Source organism: Aythya fuligula, chromosome 3 (assembly GCF_009819795.1).
Source record: "Aythya fuligula isolate bAytFul2 chromosome 3, bAytFul2.pri, whole genome shotgun sequence".
Classification (NCBI taxonomy): domain Eukaryota; kingdom Metazoa; phylum Chordata; class Aves; order Anseriformes; family Anatidae; genus Aythya; species Aythya fuligula.
Window position 1 is genome coordinate 12,772,536 of NC_045561.1, and position 23,213 is coordinate 12,795,748.

The following is a 23,213-nucleotide window of genomic DNA, read 5'->3' on the forward strand; positions in this document are numbered from 1 at the left end:
TGAAAAGGATCTCAAACAAGTATTCTGCATATGGCACTTCTGAAAGAATATTATGATATGTTATTAATGTCAGGGTGTTGTAACTTGCTGATATAAGAGCGATGATCTGCCTCTGGTGAACACAAGGCAGTACATAGGGAATTGCTCTTTCTTTCAGGGATTTTGGATGGTTATTTCACCCAATCTTTGAGGCGTAAATAATACACAAAATTATATGTCTCACTCTGAGGATGAGGTTTGCTTTCCTTTTGTTAGCTTAAAGCAAAAGTGAACGAAATTTTGCCATGCAGCTTGTTTCTACTAGGAGGCGCTCTTCGACCTAGAATTTGATGGGGCTCCTCATCTGTTTTCGGATACGCCATTGGTTTGTGTTATCCTAATAGACCTGTGCGTGGCTTAGCTTAAAATACATCAAAGCCCCGGGAATCATGGTGTGTCTGGGACTCAGATGCTGAGGCCATTCTCTCTTCCCAATTTAGAAAGCTGCTCTTTGTCAGGGTTCCAGATTTATAGTTGGTGCCTTGTCTCTGTTATTTGCAGAAGTGCAAGATGCAAAGGCATTTCCTAAACTTAAGATCAATGTGTTAGATCAATAAGCAGAATGAAATCCGTTACTGAATTACTCAATATTACATTCAAAAGTTCCTGTAATGATTTTTTTTTTCTTAATGGATATCACATATACACTAGATGTAAATAATCTGAAAAAAAAAAACTTCTTTGTGTATTTGGGACAAATGCTTGGAATTATCCCATTCTCAGTGGAATTACTGCATGTACTTTTTGCTAGCTTTGACCCTCAGTGTGGAAAATCTCCAGACCACTTCCAAATTCAAGAAATATTTGTAGCTACAGTTTATGGTTTATCCACCATCCAGTTAGATTTATTTCAGATGATAATTATTTTTTTTTTGGACATTATTTATATTATTATTTTTGTACAATTCACACTCAGTGTTTTTTATTGCTGTTTTCTTGTGGCTTGTAAACCAATGGACTGTAGTTTCTGGAAGGCTGTGCAGTAATCTGAAAGGTGCTGCTAGTCCATCAAGGCCAGAGACTGGAAGAGCTAAGCACAGGGTCCTTGCACGTCCAGACCCTATTAGACCTGAGTGTTCTTGCTCCTGGCCACACTACAGAGAGGGGTTAGCTCCCTCCAGCTGGTTTCATGATCCACCTCCTTCCTTTTATACCCTCAGCCTCAATTCCCTGCAGAGAGAGACGAGGAGGATAGTGAAGGCTCTTTAGTTGGCAGGTCAGAGCATGGCTCAGTTTTGCAGTCCTACACAGTGTCTGTGGCTATCCCACAGAGACCCTCACTTCAGAAGAGACTGTAACGGCATGCCCTCAGGGGCACTGGTTTGTAGTGGCTCTTTCACCCTGGAAGAAAAGAAGGCACATTTAGGCTGATGGACAGAAGACCAAGAAGCCTAACAGTCCCGATCCCTGCTGGGCTGTCCCTTGATCTGCTGCCACCCATGGATGGGGAATTAGAGGCAGCAGAGTGGGACATCTCCATGCCCCTCTCATCAGACTCCACGTGCAGGGCAGGATGGAGCTGACTCACTGTGTCTTCTCGATGTCCTCGATGCCTTCAGGCAGGCGCACATTGAGTGTCTCCGGGAGCAGGAAGGCCACCGAGCCGCAGCACACTGCCACGCCGCAGTATGTCACCTCGGGCAGAGACCTCCACACCTCATCCAGCAGGAACACGAGTGGAGCCAAAGCCCCACCGAGGCGTGCCACGAAGGATGTGTATCCCATCCCATTCTGCCTGGAAAGGTAGGGGACCATGGTGGTGGAGACCACCACAAGAAAGATATAGGTACTTCTTTCATACCAGACCTTGCAAACTCTGGTTCAAGTATGCACCATTCCCACAAAAAACAGACCAGTGAAAGACAGAGGACTATAGGGGTAGTCCTCTACTCTGGGTAGAAACAGGTGAAATAAACCATGATCCATGCAGTAATCCATGCGTTGTATTTTTTTTCCCTCAGATTTTCACAAAACAAACAGAAACCTCCACAAGAAACAGAAGATTTCCTCCACCAGTCTTAGCTACATCCCAAACCATGCTGGTACTGCACCTAATTTTATGTCTCCAGTACCTGGATATTTCATATAAACTGGCTTTTTCCTCCTGAAAGGCTAGTTAATCCCTGCTTTAGTATCATCTGATGTCCAGAAGGCTATCAAAGGCTACCACTCATGTGGTAGTATGTGTCCCTTATAAAAACTGATATTTCAAATTATTACTTCCTGGGTCTTTTAGCAGTTACTGACAGATTATCACAGGGAGCTAAGACTTTACTGCGTGCAGATCCCTTGAGTTCAAAAATGTGCCCACACAGAATAGTCCTGACCTTTCAGTACATTTCCCTGTCCACATAACCCACCTGCCCTGCCCCTTTCTCAGGAGTATGATGTGTAATCCCTAGAACCTGCTGCTTCTAGAGGCAAGGCACCAGTCCTGCAGTCTAGCCAACAGCATCTTTTGCTGTGCTGATGCCAAAGACCAAGGGGTGACATTCCCACTGAGGGTCTGGATGTGCGCCCAGGCAGTGGCATCTCTTACCTCAGGACAGTGGGGTAGAGCTCAGAGGTGTACAAGAAGACAGTGGTGAATGCAGCTTCTGAGAGACCTTTGCCCGTAATGGCTACTACAGAGCGTAAGGAAGTGAAGGCTGGGAGGAAAGAAAAGACATTTATGACAATGGTTGAAGAGCAACAGCTAGGAAAAGGTTTCTTGTGCAAAAGGAACGAATGTTCAATGCTCTTACAAAAATAAATAAATAAATAAATGAAAAGGAAGCTTCCTAGCCCTAGAGGTAGTGCATCCAAGGTCTGAATCAAAGTCTGAAAGTTTGGTGACTGTTATCCTGAGTGGAAGCTGAACTGATGAAAGGATAGGTCCCAACATTTCCCGTTGGACATTGTCTGTAATAAAGACACTTAACCTCGTCATAACTGGACCTTCTGTAGCCACTTCACAGGGACTGGAGACCACCTTTTGCCACCAGATATATGGGCTAGCCCATATTAGCAGCCTTGTCCCACTGTCACCCTTGAAGACAGAGGGCATCTGTATACAGAGTTGCCTGCAGACAAGATCTATGGTTCTCCCTCTCTAGCATTGCATGGAATGGAAACCTCCCCTTTAGCAAGTGCTGTGTACAGCAGAAGAGCATCTCACGTTTGGGAATGATGATGTTGGCTCCTATGCATAATCCAGTCAGGATGAGTGACCATGCCTGACTCTGCCGTCGTCCAATTCGATTCACCAGCACGTACACGATTATCTTGGCTGGAATCTCAATGATGCCAAAGACAAACTGGGAGAGATACATGTTGAGCCCAAAGCCGGTTAGTTTCATGCTCATGCCGTAGTAAGAGAAGGCAACACCAAACCTGCAAGGAGTGTGTGGAGATGGGAATTAGGGAAAACCATCTGGGCAAGTACAGGATAAATCCCCTACGCAAAGTGACACTGCTTACCACACTGCCCCAGAACACAGAGAAATCTTCCTCAGGACTGGTGTCCTGAACAAGCTGATGTAGGAGTAACTCTCTCCTGGCTTTTTGTCTGTTGTGATCGTTCTGAGGGCCTGGGAGAGGTAGAAAGAAGAAAACAGTTCAGATGCTGTACATTCAGGATCCAGACATGAAACTCTTGAGAGACTGGAGCCTCATCTTTTCCAGCTCTATCACCACATTGAGTTTTCCATACATTCCTATTGCAGAACAATTCTCTGGACATATATTATCAGAGGCATGTCTTCATAGAATATTTAATAGATTGTCTACCAATTTAGACGTCTTTTTCACCTATTCATCCCTTCTTACCTGCATACCCCACATGGCAACAAGGCTTGCAGCAGATTGTGATGTTAGCAAAGTCAGCATTGGCCAGTTCCACCCCATTCCCCAAGTAGTTGCCTTCCATGGAGTCAGGTCTCAGGCAGGAGCTAACAGTGAACTGTATGCTTTTTTCTCACATTTATGTAAGTACGATTATTTTTATATCCCTCTTCATCAAGTAACTGCATTTGGTCAGAAGAATCACATGCTAAACTCCATCAACTCTGTTCATTAGATTGCAAGGCTCTAAAGGAGACTGCAGACAGCTATGATGTGGACACCTAACCTTGGGAGAGATGGCAATGTGGCTTTGCTTCACCATGCTCAAGAATCATCAGCCAATGTGGGGTAAGGCTTTTAAAATTGGAAAATTTTAAGGAAACCTTGAGGAGAGAGTTTGGTTAACTAGTGGCGTATTCTCAGATCAATATTCTCTTCAGAGAAAGCAAAGCCTACAACAAAGCTTTTGCATAAAGAGTTAATCACAGCCACAGATTTATGCTGGGAACCTGCAACTTGGCTGGATGTATGAAGAGGTGCTGCAATGTCTTGGGCCTGAGGGTCATTTCCAGTGCCTTGTCTCCAACCACATCCTGCAGTGGAGCCTACAGAGAGCAGGGCAAGTACATAGAGATATCCCCCCCAAAATGCCACTGCCTCCAGCAGTTCAGGGACTCTGAACCAGATGAGCTGTCATTCTGTTTAGCAACCTTGGATGATCCTTTCACACGTTGTCTAATGGTTTGCTGAACCCACGTTTTCCTTTTATTTCAGTATACCCACTTTCTTTCTTTCCCTTTTCTACTTTTTTTTTTTTTTTTCTACTTTTGCCTTTTTTCAGAGGCAAATAATAAATCTTTTCATCCAGATGCCAAGGATGAATTATAGCACTGATAGCAGACCACTTCTGCAATGCTGAGAATTTCAATGTGAGATTCAAGTAACCCTGATGGCAGTCAGTCCTCTCTTTAAGTTGCATGATTTGCTATTTAACTGGGTAATATAGGACATTAATATGGAAGACATCTTCTACTACATATTGTTGGCCAGATTTCCTAGCATGTGGAAGGACAACTGGGAGAGCCAGAACAGCAAGAATCCCCAAGAAATTTTAAAAGCACATGGTTCAGTGATAGCTGGGGAGGAAGAGGGTGAGGGAGTCTGCAGGCTTTCAGCATCACCTACAGTTAACACAGTCCTGAACAGTTAGGGGGGCTGGGGGCTTGGAAATATCTAATAAAAGAGAAATCTCAGCTCAAAGAGCTCCCTGGTTTAAAAGAATTGTACAGAATGAAATAATGTTAGGAAAAGAAGGAGGATAGCTGTAAGTAACAGCATGTTCAAGAGCTAAGATTTTATGTTTAGTTGCATACTATGAGACTTTCATTCTTTGCAGTTTTTGGAAGAGTGACAAAACTTTTCACACTGAAAAAAAAATCACACTGGGAAATTGCTTAATGAGTTCTATAAGGCAGTGCTATTAAATATGAGAGCACATCAGTAGAGAGCACATCAGTAATGTAATGTGCAGTTATCAGGAGATTTATATGTCTCTCAGAATCAAAGTCTTCTGAATAAGGAAAATCAGTTGTTATCATGATAAGCCATCAAAACACACTGAAGCATGGTCAAATCAATCAAGCAATCTTAAATCAGGCAGTCCTCTGTTGCTTGCATGTTTGGATACAGATGAGAAAACAGGCATGTTTCTATAAACCTCATAAATCCAGCAAGGTGTCACAACTGCAAACCTTTATTGATTAAGGTCCAGTGGTCATGGTCCAGTGTGACCTGGTGCAAGGCTATGATAGTGGGGAAGCCCCAGCTATGTTTCCTAACCCTAAGAGTAGTTTGAGGGTACAATCCCTTGTCCTTCCTGGTGATGCTGCACTCTGAAATACAGAGTCATAAGCCAAAGCTGAATGAATGAGGTTATAACTTGTTATTTTTACACATTTAGTCAGAGCTCCTGGCTTGATTAAAGGCAAGGAAGAGTCACACTCAGCTCCTGTCTGCCACAACCTAAACTCATCGTTCCTCACACGATTAAACAACATATGTCTATTGTAAATCAAAGAGGCTAATCACCTCTTAAAAAAATATTAAGAAACTGCTGTTTAAAAATGGCATAGTGGCCAGGATAAGAGGCTGATGGGGATGCTGGAGCACTGTGTGCATATCTGGACCGTGATGGCAAAACACAAGGCTCGTGTGCTTGTGCCAGGGGTTTCCCATCTTCCTCCTTTGGTAAGAGAAAAAGCAGAGGACATTAAAGAAAATATCAGCGCTTAATGAGCCACAAACTTCTGTACCCACTGGATTTCACAGCTGAGCTTTGTCACTCTTGAGAAGGTCAAGACTTAAATCATGTGGAACTAATCATTCAGAGGTGACAGATGTGCAGCCATCCAAGCCTGGCTGTGAAGGATTTTCATGAGCTCTGACTTCAGCACAGCCAACAATCTTCCAGTTGCTCATGTACAGTAAATACAAGATTATTTCTCCAGCCTAAGGTGGACTAGCCTTTATATTTTTGGATATCACTGCATAGAGTACCTTGAGTGCAATAAATACACTAACTACATGCTGTCTTTATGTGAGCTGAGCTGATGTTTTCTCTTTAGCAGTGGGTATAAGTGCTTTCTAGAGTAAAATGGACTATGGCACCCTGTGGATCACATTGCAGGCTGTGAGCATTGCTTCAGGTATAAAATAGAATTAAAACAGAGAGAAAGAGGAAATGGAAGAGGAAGGATATGTGTCTGGATCTTCAGTTTCTCACCTCTGGTGAGAGAGCGAAGTCTTTCATCCCATTCATTCTTGCACATCTAAGCAGGTGCTTGTGAGCTTGTTTCACTTTGCCGTTGGCTATGAGCCACCGGGCAGACTCTGGGACCCACCTGGTGCGAGGAGAGAAGACATCATTCCTGTTGGCACTCCGTGTTTTCCACCCCACATACGTGGCCCTGGCCAAAGACAGGGGATCTTCTCTGTGAGAAGGACACTGTCTTTACACATGCATGCTATTCTGCTCTTACGGAAATAATGGAAGAGCTTATCCTTTCCTGACACTCTGCCACAGAAATTTTGGCAATATGGGCCACGTATTCCTCGCAGAAGAGAGACCCAACTTCTGCTACTTCGCCATCAGGATGGACGGTGAGCATTAAAGCAATACTCATTCCCTAATCTGCTATTGCTTCTCTGCTTGCTTTTTTGCAGCTTCTGGGCAAAACCAGGTGGGTGTCCCTAAACACAGAATTTAGAAGCTTGAAGAAATATGTAGGTAAGATGTTTACTGAGATCGCATATTTGTCAGAATCTCTCAATGGGGTCTTTCAGAGGAGTGATCTGTGACCGGTTCCCTATAAGCTCTTGGTGATTTATGTGCCCCAAGTCAGGCTACAGTAAAACTAATAAACTATTCAATCTAGTCAATCAGTAGATGAAAAAGGATGCGTGGAGAAAAAACATTTACAGAACTGGACTTCTGGAAAGTTTTCAACTCCTTCCCATAACCTTTTAATATTTTGGCAAATATAAAGAATGAAAAATAGCATTTTGCACTCCTTGTCACTATCTCCAGAGGATATTATGTCATTTGGTTGTCTAATGTCTCAACTGAGTTGTGGTGCCATATCAGCAATATCCATGGAATGGGCTAAATTTGATTTTGATTCCATACTCCATGGACTTTTACTTATCCGACAATCACTGACTTCTTGGGTGCTTGAATTTTGATCAGACTACAGTATATTTTGTTGGAGAACTCATCTCCATAAAAGGCATTAACAAAAGAGAGAGAGAGAAAAAAAGGAAAGTTATCCTTCAAAGGGTGGGTCAAAATGTATTTATATGAATTTCAACATTTCTGAGGATTCATTTTTTTACAGCTAGTTGTCCTCGAAAAAGAGCAAAAAACCTCAAACTAAAAAGCCAGCGGAACACATATTTTTGTGCTGTACTTGATCAGCAAAATACCAGATGATACACTCTGCCAGAAATCATTAATCACTGGTGAAAGGCTACATCTATTTTTGAGCCATTGTTTAACAACAGCATCAGTTTCTATCCCCTTTTTCATTAGTATTATTTGTTGGTAGGTCTATGCAGTTGTGGAAATATCTCTGCTGATTTCAACAAGGGACATCTGTCCACCTAGGAAATGGAGTTGCTCATGCAAAGAACTGTTTTGTGTCTTTGAATAAACTAATCTAACATACTTCACACTACAGTATCAGTGAATCAGCTGTATATTTTAGTCAGTCTTGCTATGTGAAAGGAAAAAAAAAAAAAAAAGAAGAAAAATAATTTATTTGATTAAATAGACCATCTCTCCATTGTGAGGTTTAAGAGACGTCAGATATTCCTTAAAGTTACAGGTGGGAAATAGCCCACAGAAAGCTGAGGTATTTGACCAGTTAGAATGCTCACACATCTGAGAATGGCCATGGGAAATGCAAAGACCTATGCCTGGCCTCAGCCTCAGTCCTGCCTCCTCGATGTTCCCAAAGCCATGGTGCACCCTTGGCTCCTGACCTTGGCAGAGGTGAGGAGAGATGAAACCCAAGCCACTTCAGTTTTCAAGGCCTGCTATTCCAGGGCCAGCACTGTGATATTTGACATGCTCACAGGGCAGGGGAAGCAAACCACAGCCCGCAGGCTGCAGGGCGCAGCACTCACCACAGGTAGATAATGCTCAGAAGACAAGGTCCTGTTACGGCGACTAAGAGCCAGTGCCATTCTCTCACCATGTAGGCTATCAAGGCCAGCAGCATGTTCCCGATGCTCCAGAAGATGCTGGTCAGGACCCCAGAGAAGGTGCGGTGCTCTATGTCCACCCACTCCATCCCTGCAAGAGGGAGGCAGCGTTCAGCGGGGACACACAGGACTTCTCCTGGGAAGGGTCTGCGGGACTTTGTAAGAAGTGCAAAGTGAGACAATGTCCCTGGTCTTTTCCTCCAGGAGAATTCTGCTGCTTGGCCGACATTTTGCACATTTTAAACATTCATCCACAATGCTTAACCTCCCACAAAGCTGTAGGCAACTAAAGTAAAATCTTAGAAGAAATACTGGATATACAGTAATAAAAAAAATGGTGCTAAAAACCCTTAGATGATACATTTTTATCCTGTTCAGTAGCATTCAAGTCGTCTTCTTCATCAAACTCTTTTTTTTTCCTTACTATTCGGCTGTATTTTGTCTGCCTAGTTTCCTAGTTTCCTATTTCCTAGTTTCTCTGCCCACACATTATTCCAGATTAAAAAATATATTAAGCTGAATACACCTTCATGGAGAGCAAATACTAATGCACATATAAAACCAGAACAAATGGTGGTCTCCTTGTTTCTGCGTGTGAACTAAAAGCCCATTTTCCTCTAAAGATCCTGAGATCCTGACATCTTGCTACAGCATCAAACAATCATAAATGTCCTTCCCAAGCTCTGCTTTTTTTTTTTTTTTTAGGCGTCAGACTTTATAACAGGAATGAGCCATAGCAGGCCTTGGGACATGTAATGTCTTGTGTGGCCTTGTCCACTCCTGAAACCTTTTTAACTTGATTTTGGCTGTATCTGCAAAAATTCTGGACATTTTTGCTGCACCTTTAGCTTGCTCTACAGTACAGTGACTCTTGCCTAGTATGTCCTAACTGTATCTATAAAGTCATCCTATGCTCTGCTGGGTAGCTTGGAGTTTGGAGCTTGTTTTAATTATCAAAGTAATTAAAGTCTACGGCTTCAGTTTTGCCTAGCTTTGAGTGATTAAATATATATATATATTTTATTTTATTTTATTTTATTTTATTTTATTTTATTTTATTTTATTTTATTTTATTTTATTTTATTTTATTTTATTTTATTTTACTTTATTTTTTGGTTCTTTCTCCTGTCCTTTCTAAAAATATGGGTCAGGAACATAATGAAAACAATTGCTGCAAATTCAAGACTGGGGAGGAAGAAACACCCTGCGAATGACACACCATCCTGCTCCTGCTGAGGACATGGCACGCAGATGAATTTTCCTAATTGTGTTTGAAGGCTAAGAACCCTGTATCAGAGAATAAGGGACAATAATTTGTCTATGGCTTTCTCTGCACGGCTAATGATGCTTAACAGGAATTGGGCAGCATGGATTATAAGTGTTAATGCTGGAACAGAAGTACTAATAAGTGGTTGTTATATTCTGACGAGACTGCTAAAGCATTAACTGGACTAAATTGTAATGCTTGGATCTTCCCAAGAGGGTTGTTCTTTTGGCTGCCCATGCTGAAATCGTGCCTGCATGCTGCACAAGTCCCTGCAAACCTCCAAGCCTCCCACACTTACCCAGAGGCAATACAATCAGGGAGAGGCCACTCAGGGCCATCCCGGTGAGGGTCCGTGTGATGGCCAGCATGCTGTAGGAGACGGAGGCGGCGCTCAGCATCCCGAATATGACAGAGAACACAAGCGACAGCATGAGCATGGATTTCCGACCGAACCTGCCGCAAGCACAGTCATGGGTTACTTACAGGATGGAAACCTGGTCCAGGAGAAGGGTTTGAAGTGGCGAAATGAGAGACTCGAGGAGGTCAGTGAAAATATCACCTGCTCTGCAAAGACTACATGATGCCTCAGAGTGGGGGAAACTGCTCTGGATATAGACAGTGCTGCAGTAATGTGATCCCCTACAGACAGTCAGCCTGCCCTCTGAGCACCAGGCACAAGTCTTGCAAATGGACAGAGCAACAATTATCAAAAATATATGTATATACATATATTGGGCTCCCCATTCAACAGCACCATGAAAAGAAGAGATGCCAGATTGAAAATTCATGTTGTTGGCACAGCCCACACCTTCCAACAGCTGTCCCCACTCCTCCTCTTTCCATCATCCCCTTTGAACCAGATGCTGCTCCTGCTCCCAAGGAGGAGGAGGGGGAGAGCACTGTGAAAATTTTAAAAATTTAAAAAAATAATATAAATTAAAAAAATAAATTAAATTACATTTATGTCAATGGGTAACATTCAGTCTATAGGGACTGAAACCCTGGCCTGATTCTGACATTCTCCTAGTGGCCACCTGATAAGGATGGTGGCAAAGACCATTACCCTGGTGGGGGAAAATTATGTGCTGGGACACAATGCCACAAAAACATTCTTAAGAGTTATCACAGGTGACTTAATGCAGCAGCTAGTTAATGAATCTACTGTAGAAGAAATGACTGATGGCATTGGCCTAGGCAGTTTGCTGGATCTGCTTTGAAATGTAAACAGATCCAGTCTGCAAAAGCCATTGTAATGCAGCTGGATCAGAGCAGCAAACATCCAGAAAACCACCTAAACTGGATCCAGTTTCCAAAAGTGTAACTGCTTAGGAAAGAAGGTACATTTCTGAAATTAAGGTATACCTCAAAAATGCAGCAAGAAGCATATCAAAACATAAAATTCTCTGCAGGGCACAAGGCAGCTATTTATGGATCCATTACTAGACTCTCTCAGCAAATGCATGCCACCTGCTAAGGAAACCAGAGGGAAGCTGGCAGGATTGAACTGCAGGCTACAGGAAGGCTGCTAGAAATAATGCGGTTAAAACTGTCTTCAGAGAGAAAGATTTGGAAAAGAGCAACCTCTGAATGATTAAATGTGGAAAATATAATAAAAGGAGCAAACTGCGCAAGCATAAAAAATAATAAAAAAGCCATTTTCATAAATATCCCAATCTGGAAGTCTGCCAAAGCATCACACAGCCAGTGAGGTACAAGGACGAGGCATAAAAGGAGTGTTTGGAAAAGAGCAGGCAATAACAGATTTTTTTATTTTTATTTTTTTTGCATATGTATGTTCACAGTAAAGGTGCTTGGAGGGTTTAGCAGGGTAAAAATTGACAGCAGAGGTGTTCTCACATGCAAGTGTCTGTAGGATCTTAGAACAAAATGAACCATGAGTGTAGCAAAATGCCAGATTTTCACCCCAAAGCACTAGAGATGAAATAACTGCATTATGATTAGGGCAAGTGGGACCTCTTCTCTGTTAGAGAAAATGAAGGTTGCTAAGGGGACATCAGCTTTTATGGTGTCTTACAAAGGTGTGGGGCATGACATCTGGGGTTTAACAGATCTAGCATTGATACTGATAAAATGGATAAAAATAATGATAAAAGAACTCTTAGACACGCAGGTAAGTAAATAGTGCAAGAATCAGCATGGCTTTTGTAAAGATAATGCTCATAGCCTGGGGAAATTCACTGGGGGAGAAGTCAAATGGATGACCAGAAAGTTCCGACTGATTCAGAATAGTGGGATTTCCAAAAACAGTCTGTGACTGGAGACTGGTTGCTGTATCTGGAGTGCCATGGGGAACCAACACAAAGTGCTCGATACATTTGCTGTGGTTTATGGGATGTAGCATGACCTGCTCTTTCATAACTTCTCCTCTTCTTTCCCATCCCCACTCTGTCAGTCCCAGGCCCCTTCCCTGGTGCTTCTGGAGCCAATACTATACTTGTCCTTCCACCAGCAGCTCCTGGCAAACCACCTTCAGGGGAGGCAAATCAGGGCACAAACATGCTTAAACTCTGAGCTTGCTTAGGAGTTTTGGCTCAACCCCACACCAAGAATGTGTGAAGAGCCAAACAGAAGAAAAGCTGAGCAAGGTAAGGACCCTTCCCACTTGATACAGGAAAAAGGATCTGCCAAATTTCCTGCAAATTTACTGGGTGCCCTGCTCCCAGCACCATCCCCTGATGTGACCTGCTCTCTTGCAGGGCCTGTGCCCAGGTAGCTCAGCAGGGCAGTGCAGTCAGCTCTGCTCAGGGCTGCTCACAAGCACATATCAAACCCTCTTTACCTGCCACTTTACCCTGTCTGACTAATTGGAAGTCAAGCCAAAACTTAGTCTTTTTTGTTGCCTTCTTCAAATTTTCTCAACTTCTACTATAACCTTTAGAGATGGGGAGAAGGAAATCAAAACTACACATGGTATTCAGGATACAGGACCACCATACATATGCATGTTTCTGCATGGTGACGTTCTCTTTAACTTTCTATTCCTTTCCTGATAATTCTTACTTTTAAATTTGCTTCCCCAGCCACTACACATTGCTGAGAAGATGTTTGCCTGAAGCTTTCTATCATACCCCAAAGTCTTGCTCCTGAGCAGCTGTGGTCAGCTCAGAGGCCTCTATTTTACATATGAAATTATAATTTATTTATTTATTTTAAATATTAATCTACCCTGAAATTGTCTTCTAATGCTCCCATCCACTCACTGGGCTTTGTAAGATCCTTCTGCAGTTCTCCATGCTCAGAGGTTGTCTTGCCCAGCTTGGTCTCTCAGCCTCACCTCCCTGCTTTCTCCTTTTCCAGATCATTTAGAAAAATGCTGAAAAGCACACATATCCAATTATCAGGTCCCCAGAGGTGTTCCTTCATTGTGACAACTGAACACTTACACCTCTCTTCTCTTTCCCAGCTTTTGATCAATTATTTAGCCAAGCAGGGACCTTCTTTCTTACTGCAGGGCAGCTCAGTTTCTTTAGAAGCCTTTTGTAAGGAAACTTCTTGAAATCCAAGTAGATGATATCTTCTTTGTTCACATATCTGTTAGCATCTTCAAAGAAATACAGCCTGCTTGTAAAGTATGAATCTTGTGCAAAAGAGAAAAAAGTCATGTGGCCACTGGCTCAGTTGTTCAGTACAGTTTCTGAGCCAATTTGCCCAATATAGCTAGATGCCAGGCTGCCTGGCTGCTGGTTCCCAAGATCTTTCTTGGGGACTGGTTTAAAAACTGATTCGATACATTATACCTTCCTAGTCCTCTGCTGTGGAGGTCACACAATGCCAACAATATTTCAGTTTTTCCATCCTAAGGGTCCTGTAGGACTGTGGGATGACCACTCCCTGGTCCTGGCAGTTTACTATCGTTCATTTTGTGAATTTTCTCCATGCCTTCTTCTACCAGCTCATTTCAAGGCAGGTCTTCTCTTGAGAAGGCTCCAGCTCCAACACCTGTTGCTGTGTGTTCCCTCTCTGTGAGCACGAACTCAGTTATGTCTCACACCACAGCCCTGTTGTTGCTCCTTTTATCACTTAATCATCGACTGGCTCTTTCCCCCTACAATCCACTTTCAAAACACAAACAAACAAACAAAACAGTTGATTTTTAATTTTGCTCTAACATAAAGCTCTTCTCTGCCTTAATTTGTCTAACTCCTTTTCCCGATTCTGTTTTTTTTCACCTCCAAAAGTGCTATCAAGCCTTTTTAGACACAAAGTCGAGACACACTGAAGGCCAGCTGGATGTCTTGAGTCCTCACAGAAATATACAGATATAAGCAAAGATATCAAAGATACAGAAGTAACTGGGAGCTTTGTACTGGGAAGCCGTTTTCCCTCTGCTATACAGTGATCTTGTAGCCTGCTTCACCCTAATGCTTGTTTACTCCCAGAGGAAGGAAGCTGGGAAGGAATCAAATAGTTTCCTGCACAGGAAGCTCAGACATTAAATATTGAATAGTGTAGACTGAATGGCACATCCTGCTTGCTTGCTTGCTCTGCGTATTCCATGGTAGGTTTCCTGCTTCTGCTATTTGCAAAAATACTTAATTTCTTAATTTATGACCTTTCTAGGTTGTTACTCAGACTTTTTTTCAAGTTTACATTATCACATTCTAACATTTAACAAGAGAGAGCAGATTTGTTCCTATTTTCCTCATCAAGGCATTGCCCTAGCTCTTCCTCAAGGAAAGCCTCCTTGCTTATAGCAACCTCTTTTACCTGCTTCTCTTGTAATGACAAGAGTCATTTTTTTTCTTTCTTGAAAATCTGTTTCAGACATGGCATGCATTTACTTTGACCCCTGTGTGCCCTTAGGCAATTTCCAGATAACTTGCAATGATTTAACTTTTTTGTTTGTTTCTTTGTTTGTTTGTTTTAACCAGCTTTCACCTTTTTAGGCATCTATTTTTCCTAAAATAGGTCCCATAGACAGTGGATATTTTTAGTTTCTACTGTTCCTACAGTGATGCTGACCCCAATGTTGTGGGTCAATGTTATTGTTGCAGTGCACCTTACTCCTAACTATGGCCAGAGAGCTGCTTCTCTGGTGGGCTCCTAACTGGCTGCCCCATGAATCAGTTGTTGGCCATCACTCAGCATTTAGCCCCTGCATTGCTCCTCAGTTATGGCTTTACTCCAGTTTTCAAGTGGAAGGCTGAATTCTCCCTTTGTGATTGTGTTCTCTCCTTTCTCTGCCCCTATGGTTGCCTTTTGCACATCACTGGTTTGTGAAGGCCTTTTCATTGAAATTGAAGCCCTGAAGGAACAGCCTGAAAGGGGTCAAACCTGTCTGAAAGGTATCCAAACACCACGGCCCCGATTGTGACGCCAATGAAGAAGAAGGTGGCAGTTGCCTGGTTCAGTCCACGCTGCTCACAGACGAGGTCCCACTGAAACACAAGTCCAAAATGACACTTAGTGCCCAGTTCAGCTTCTGTCTCCATTCTCACCTTTTCCCTCCAGTGATAGCTATCTCCTGTTCCAATTCATATTAGCCAAATCTGTTTGATATGTAGAATTGTGCATGGAGCAGCTGATAGGACAGTGCCAGAGTCCTGAAAAATGTAAAATGGCAACCTACAAAGCTCAGAGGCTTCCAGCTGTTAAGCCCCACTGTGACAACCTCTCTGTGGACACTTGCTGAGCATCAGAAAGCTTCCCTGGGTACCCCTCCATCATGAAGAGATCCCTTTTTTTCTCTCCTGACCCTTGTGATAGCTGTTCTCAACCTGCCTTGTTGCATTTCTCTGCTAGCTTCTCCATCATACTCCTGATGCTTCGGGGACAGACCTGGACAGATGGACATCTGCAGGGTGCCACACTGCAGTGACCTCAGGATGTGATGGGATGCAAGGAAATGGTCTCAAGTTGCACCAGGGGAAGTTTAGATTGGACACTAAGAATTTCTTCATGGAGAAGATGTTCAGGTATTATAACAGGCTGCCCAGGGCAGTGGTGGAGTCCCTATCCTGGAGGTATTTTGAGAGACGTGCGGACATAGCACTAAGAAACATGGTTTAGTGATGGGACTCAGTAGGTTGTGCTGATGTTTGGGCTTGATGATCTTGAAGGTCTTTTCCAACCTAGATCATTCTATGATTCCATGTGTGCTGATATCCAGTTACTGTTGCCCTGGTCAATTTCCTCAAAGTTGTCTGTGCAGGGTAGAAAGAAGGCAGAGGAGGAGTTGGACTCAACACTAGCTCCTGAGGCTAACTTACTGATTTCTTATGAAGAGAGTGGTCTAGGCATTCTTTTTAACTCAATTAATGAGCATCATTTTACTTTCTTGGAGGTGCAAATGTCGCTAATCATTACAGAATGTTGTGGCCAAGCTGCAGAGTTAATTTTCCATATGAGTGTAACTTGATAAAACTAAACTTAATCATCAACCCAGCCTTGCAGTGTCTCTGACAGAGCTGGCCAGACCTTGAGCAACCTTTCTGGCTGCAAGCACAAGACTCCAGAGGAGGCCGTGGCCCTTTGAACATGGCCCGAGGCCACTGCACCTTGAATGTGGTGTCACGAGGCTCTGAGCCCAGCACCTCTGCTGCTGAGCACCTTTCCTGCCTTTTCCTCCAAGGGTGCTTTACACCTTTCTCCCTGAAACAGTGTAGAAATCAGATGCAGACCTGGTGCCCATCTCACCTCAGTGCCTGCTAAAACTGGAGGTGGTAGGTGGTAGGGAGGAGGCATTGGCTCTAGGTTAGGATCCATCGGCCTTCTGTCAGACCAAATGTCCCCTCAGATCTACCATGCTTTGGGTTGCCTTTCAAGGAAAGAAAACCACAGCCTGCAAGTAAAGTATTAATACCCAGAGGTATCACTATCAGCCCTAGCAGAGCATTTCAAAAGGCTGGTGGTTAATGTTTGATGGGCAGGGACCTTGGGCAGGCTCAAGGTTATGCCTGGCCAGAGTGCTGCACCTCAGCAGGAGGCCCTTTGAGAGCACATTTCTTGGCTGATGGCGAGAAACACTGCTGGTAGTTGGACTGATGGACTCCTAAACTTGTGAAATGTTTTCCAGGGGGATAAGGACACTGGGAGTCAACAGCTTTTCAGAAGGGGTGATGCAGCAAAGCCCTCACTCTACTGATGGGGATGATGGGCACCTGCTACCCATCAAGGCCAGGTTCATCCAACCTTTTGCCATGGGATCTCCACTCTATGGCTGCTGAACCTCCTCTGCTAGCATGAGGATGGAGCTGGTACTGGGCTGGGTGATGTCCTCAGTGTCTCCAGGGGGCTTATCCCTGGTCTGCTGAGTGCCTGCTGTGAGCTGATCACCATCTTGCTCCTGAAGCATCGTCCTTGCCTTGCCACAAACCCTACTTCTTTTGGGCTCTGATCTGGGAGAGCCTTGAATTTTGTTCTCCATATCCTATGTGCACCTGGCCTATCCATCCCTACCAGCCCCATGCCTGCTGGCTGCCTCATCCCCAGGGTGCCCCATGAGCTCAAGCACTTCCTAGTCAGTGGCTGGGTGGCATGGTGAGCATGCTACTCCTCTGCCTCATTTCTCCCTCTGTCCTGTTCATCTTCCCAGCTAGGCTACATGCTCAACAAATGTGAAACACCAAAGCTATGCCAAAAGGGCAGAGATAAGACAAGGGGGGACAGTAAGAGAGGCAGTATGATCTCTGGGAGAAGAGGGGGAAGCAGGAGATCAGGGAGGAGAGGCCGACAGAGGAAGACAAGTAACAAAGTGTTAGGAGAATCATGAAAGTAAGTCACGGGCTAAGATGAAATCCTTATAGTTGTAATCTTGTGCAAATTCCACATGGCCCAAGCAGAGAAAATCTGATGTGTCTCTCCTCCCCACAGCACCACTCTCTATCACCCAAAGAAATCAAATGCTTGTTATGAGAAATGTTGATGACTAACTGAACTTCAGAGAGCTTCCCCATCCCAGGTCATCTTCACTAAACAAATAACTTCCACTGGTTAAAATGCAAAGATTTCCTTTTGATTTGGTGCACCTAACATCTCTCCATCTACTTCTCAAAGCTGATTTCATTTTCATCTAGATCACAGACCAGGGGTTACCTGGGTAGAGATGGTGGAGGTGAACTGTGAGTGGTCATAGACCCATCCATGCTGGCAGTTCTGGATGATGGAGTCGTTTTCTGGTTGCAGAGAAGAATTGAGAAGTAGGTGAAACTGAGGCTGTGAGAACATCTCACAGGACCTGAAGGTGCCATCAGGCTCCCGGGGGATGCTGATGAGCAGAATTTCCTCCATGGTGAGGTTCACAAATGCCTCTTGGTGTGGAATTGCACAGTGATGAGAGGGGGTAGCAGCAAGAAAGCTGTGCAGCAGAAAATGCATGGGAAGGTTGATTCTTGCGAGGCATAGTACAAACAAAATCAAAATCTGGAATCTGCCAAAGCCACCAATTTCCAGCAAGAGATCTTCAAATTTCATCTTTTCTACGGAGTTTGCTCATTCAGAGTAGCTATGTACCAAGGAGCAGCAACATGAGCTTGAGAAGCGGTCTCTGTCTTTGGAGCTCAGCTTCCCATGGCTTTTCATACAGCCACTCCCTTGGACTTTGAGACCTCACTGAAAGGTTGTCAAAAGTCACAGTAAAACTGTCCATTTGGGGTAAAGCCAACGAAATCATCCTGTGTGCACACAGCACATCCATTTCAAGTGGACCCAGCACAAGGCACCTTCTCTTTTTAGAGCCCTTTCTTCCCATTGTGGTTTTTGAGAGGGAGATCCACATTAGGAAAGGAGGCTGTGGGAATAGCCATGATTTATGGTTTGGGGGTGCCACACACTGCCTGCCTCTCAGGCACTGCAATAAGCTCTGCCTCGTGAGCTGATCACCAGCTGGCCCAGCTGGACATGAATTAGGTCCCCAGGAGACCAGGGGTGACTCACTGTGTCTGTGGGCACCAAAGCCTGCTTGCTGTGCATCAGCTGTGTGTTTTTAGCATGGCTTGTCTCAAGTCATGACCTCATGGGAGCAGGGAGTATGGAGAGGTGAGAGGATATCCAGAAGAGATAAGAGATAAAAGATCGGTCTCCAGATAGAGACCAATTGGATGGGGACCAGTGCAACAGCCCAAAAGTGAGGGACCTACAGCCCTTGACAGGACCAGAGGTACTGCTGCCACCACCACACAGGCCTTGCACCACATTTCTTCCTTCACCACCAGAAATGGGTTCTTTGAAGAGATGGGTCTTTAATTTGAGTTTTCCACTCCTCATACGTTCTTAACCAGGAACAGGGGCTCTTTACTCAGCCAGAGGTGACTTTTTTTTTTTTTTAGAATTATAGAAACAATGCCTAGAAAATGCAGCAGCTGGGAAGATGCAGTAACAGCTGGCACAGCTTGCTTCACACACACACAACATGGTTCATGAGCCAGAAATAAAAAGAAATCCAGCAGCTCCAGGTGCCCCAGGCCTGCCAAAATTACAAGGAGCTGCACAATCTCTTCCACGGCCAGCAGAGATCTGGATGGAGGATCACTGGCACTTGAAGACAAAATAGATGCAGCTCCCTGCCCCACTACTGAGCAGGCTTTGGAAAAGGGGTGGGATCAGGACAGGTTAAACTGGGATCAGTGGGAGAGGGGGCTTTACCCTGACTCTCTATTGAGGAGCCTCCAGGACCCTTCCCTCAAAGTTTATAAGGCAAAGGACACCACGCTGTGACCTGAGGAGATCTTTGGTTGTCTCAGCAGCATTCCTGGCCATCCATGTTTAACTAACATGCTGACCCAGTCTTTGCCACGAAGCATTTCAGTGCTTATCCTGGGGTGAGCGTGGGGGAAGCAAGCAGGAATGGAGCCGGGGCACCCAACAGCACCGTCCCTCCAGAGTTACAGTTTAAGCTGAAGGAACTAAAGGGCAAATTGTTTTTCTTCACCACTGGTCTTCCAAGAGCAAGGAACAGGAACTCTCGTCGATATGCTCTTGCATATTTAAACTATAAAGCAGGCCTAGCCTCCTCGTCAGAAATGAGGTTACAGTTCATTGCGCTGCAACTCCTGGGGCTCTCCTATTCATAGTGCAATTGCTAAAAACATACATTATTTTACTGCTGTTCTTCTCTAACCCAAACACGTTCATTTAACCAGTCACCAGATACAGTTAATGATCACCATGTGTACAAATGCCATGGCTATGCCCTACCACTTGGTTGATTAGACCCAGGACCTGCCTGAAATGGCTTGGACCTGCCTGGCAGCAGTGAGAACAGGCTGACTGCTCACGTAAGAACCTGGAAAGAAGAGTTGGCATTTTACCTCACATCTCTCTCTCTATATTTTATTTTTTCAGCAGTCTTTCTTCTCCTTTTTAGAAGGCCAACTATTGGTAGAGAAGGAAGATTTTTAAATAGCCCAGTCATTAATGAGTTGGCTTTTTTTTTTTTTTTCTTTTTTTTCTTTTTTTTTTCTCCCAGTTGCACTTTTGAAATACCTTGTGTACAGAGCTGTAAGAGGCTGGCTGGTAAAAGTAGTGAGGGAATTGCTCTTTTAGCAATTAGGGCCACAACATGGGTAAGTCAATTGCTGCATAATAACTGGATATCTGAACAGTTGTTGTGGGTTGGTGTTTAAATGGCATTTTTCTGCTATGCTGCAGATTCTGAAGTGCTGCCTCTCCCCCAAAGTTATGCCTCAGTGCCTTGAAAATACATGATATATGCAAGATTGCAATAGCAAGGTAGTGCTTCCACCAGAGGCAATGACCTAGACTCCTCTCAGCCTCAGAGGGCAGAGGTGTCCCCATCTGACTGCAGCTAATGAGGCAGGCTGGCAGTCTATTTTTTCTATGATTTGCTCTTTGGACAGTGAGATCCTATGGAGTTGGCCAAAATCAGCTGAGATGGACCCTCTCAGGACACTGGCAGTATCAGGCTAAAGTGTGGTGGTGTGTCCAAATGCTCTTGGCAGGAGGTGTGTGCACCAGATTTTCTAGCTCAGTTGGAGAAAGCTGAGGAGAGGCCAACAGAGGCCTCCTGATAATCTTTGCTTTTTGCTGGAAGAAAGTGGCTTTTGGCCATTCTGATTTGGTGTCACATTTGGTTAAGGAATCAGAGACACAGGTAGCATTTTCCTCTATCCTTACAGTTGCATGGAATGATATGGGAAAAAACAGAACCAGCTTATCAATACCTGGTTCCAAGGCTGATATCACTGGCGATTATTTATTTATTTATTTATTTATTTATGATCATGGGATGGTCTACACAACGCCAGGCCTGCTGGTGCCTGATGGGATATAATTCTGTCAAAGGGGGAAATCCTTTCTTGCTCAAAAGCTTTAATGTGAAGCCACCTGAGCCACTTCCACATCTTCTGCCAGGTGTGACCATGGGTCCAGTCCACAGCCAGAGCTTGCATCCTGCCTGTTCCCCAGTCAGACCCAGCAGAGATGCTTTGTGACCCTTCCCACAGGCATTTTGTGGAACTATTGTCTTTGTGCTCTCATCTCACCAGTGCTGTTGAGAAACCGTAGCAGGGCAGAAATTCAGCCTGAATTATTAGGCTGGGTTTTAAGGAGGGAAGGATGAACCCGATCTATTCCTTCAGATAGGGAAAGACACAAGAAGAAAGGGAAATCCACTGCCTTTTGCAGAGGACAATCTTGTGTGAAGTAACACATTGCCATGGGCTCAAGATAAACACCTACCGGTTCAGAGAGCAGCACAAGAAGGGGATGAGCCAGGAGCCGAGGGGATCCCAGCACTGGCCATGTCCTCGCCAAGAGGACACAGTCCCATAGGGTCTCAGCGCAGCCAGCAGGAACCTGGGTCCATTCAGAGAGCCCAGGCTGGAGCAGAAGGGTCTGGAGACAAGGCTACAAGGCAGGTCCAAGGGCCAGGGCTGGAGACAGGAATACATGTACATTTAATAAGGCTCAGACAGGGAAGGGGGATCCAGGTGTGAGCTTAAGTGGGCTCCTGGCCCATGGGCACAGGAGATGTGGGTGGCAGATGAAGCTGTGCAGTGCAATTAAGGCACATTTGTGCTCTCATGTCCCTAATATACTGCAACTTAAATTAAATGGCAGGGTTTTACCTCAAAAAGACATGTAATGCTGCCTGGGGAGCTTGGAGCAGAATTTAGCACTGTCTGGAAAGCTACTTTTGGAAATCCTGTGCAGACAGTAAAGCTGTGGGTGTGAAAGTACATGTAGCCATACATTTTCTTCCACTGAAGCAGGAGATGGGGTGAAGTGGCTGCTGAGAGTAATTTGGATGTGATCACAGAGTGGGTGAAGCGGGGTTTAACACCTGATGGTGTTTTTCTGCCCAGGTGGCCTTTTGCTCATCACATCCCAGTAACTCCACAGCTCTTCTCAGCCTTCTCATCTTGTCCCAGACCATTCCCAGCTGGCCGTTCCCCCAAAAGGAGTTTTTTTTTTTTTTAAAAAAAAAAGTGTCCAGGGGAGCATCCTTTACCACACAGCACCAGACCTCCAGCAATGGGAACAACTCCAGTTTCCTGCACATTTTGTGCATTGATATTAGTGTTCCACCAATTATCTTCCTTCCTACCAACTTTCTTATTTAAATCTAAGCATCCCCTAGCTCCTATCTGGGGTGACTGAGACTTCAGTTTTGATTTTTCTGCCCTGTGTTTGAGTAGGGACCCTCTTCTTTTGCAGTTTCATCAATACAGCAATAGTCGTTCTGACCCAGGCTTTGACTTCTTTAATCAACAAGAATCTCACTCCATACTCTAGCAGCAGACAGAAGTCTGGGAAAGACTGTAAGAACAAGGCAATTACCAAGTGGTACTTTTCAGATGATTTTCTTGCCTCCAGCCTAATCCTTGTTTGAGGATTCAGGCTCTGTGACAGCTCTTACTGGATGCTGTAATCCCAAACTGGATGCTCGATGTTTAGTTTTCAAATTACATCTAGGCTTTACATTAAAATTCTAACACAATTTTATTTTTAAATAATTTTATACGCCTGCAGACAGGTAGTATTGTGGTTTAGATGCAGTGCATGTCTTTATGTTTGTTCATCCCTGAGCACAAGTTTCTGAGTTCCTAATTAATTTATTTTCACACCAATCTTCTGAGCCTTTCATTAAAACTTTGTACCCCTTGTTGGTCTGCCAGTCCATCTGTCCTGCCTGTGGCATTGACAGTACTTCAGAGAATGTGGCTCTAGGGATGCTGGTCTTTAACCTCCTGCCTAACATCCTAAATGTTGCCGCCTGCCCCTTCCTCCATCAGCCATACCCACACAGATGATAATCCCCAGCTCTTCATCATTCCCAGCCTCTTGCAGTGAGGCAGGTCCAACACACTCACCTCTTTGCAGAGCGTGAGCAACCGAGGAGTTA

At 44.3% G+C, this 23,213-nt stretch overlaps 1 protein-coding gene across 1 annotated transcript; it reads right to left on the reverse strand.

The window, feature by feature from the left end:
• Positions 1–1,316: 1,316 nt before the first annotated feature.
• SLC22A7 (solute carrier family 22 member 7) lies at positions 1,317–18,322 on the reverse strand. Its single transcript, XM_032185509.1, has 10 exons — positions 17,945–18,322; positions 15,185–15,288; positions 10,188–10,342; positions 8,545–8,713; positions 6,644–6,761; positions 3,499–3,608; positions 3,197–3,411; positions 2,579–2,687; positions 1,568–1,774; positions 1,317–1,380 (listed from the first exon to the last, which is right to left on the reverse strand). Exons 1-10 carry the CDS (start codon positions 18,320–18,322, stop codon positions 1,317–1,319), a joined length of 1,629 nt encoding a protein of 542 aa, XP_032041400.1.
• Between the last annotated feature and the right edge of the window lie 4,891 nt (positions 18,323–23,213).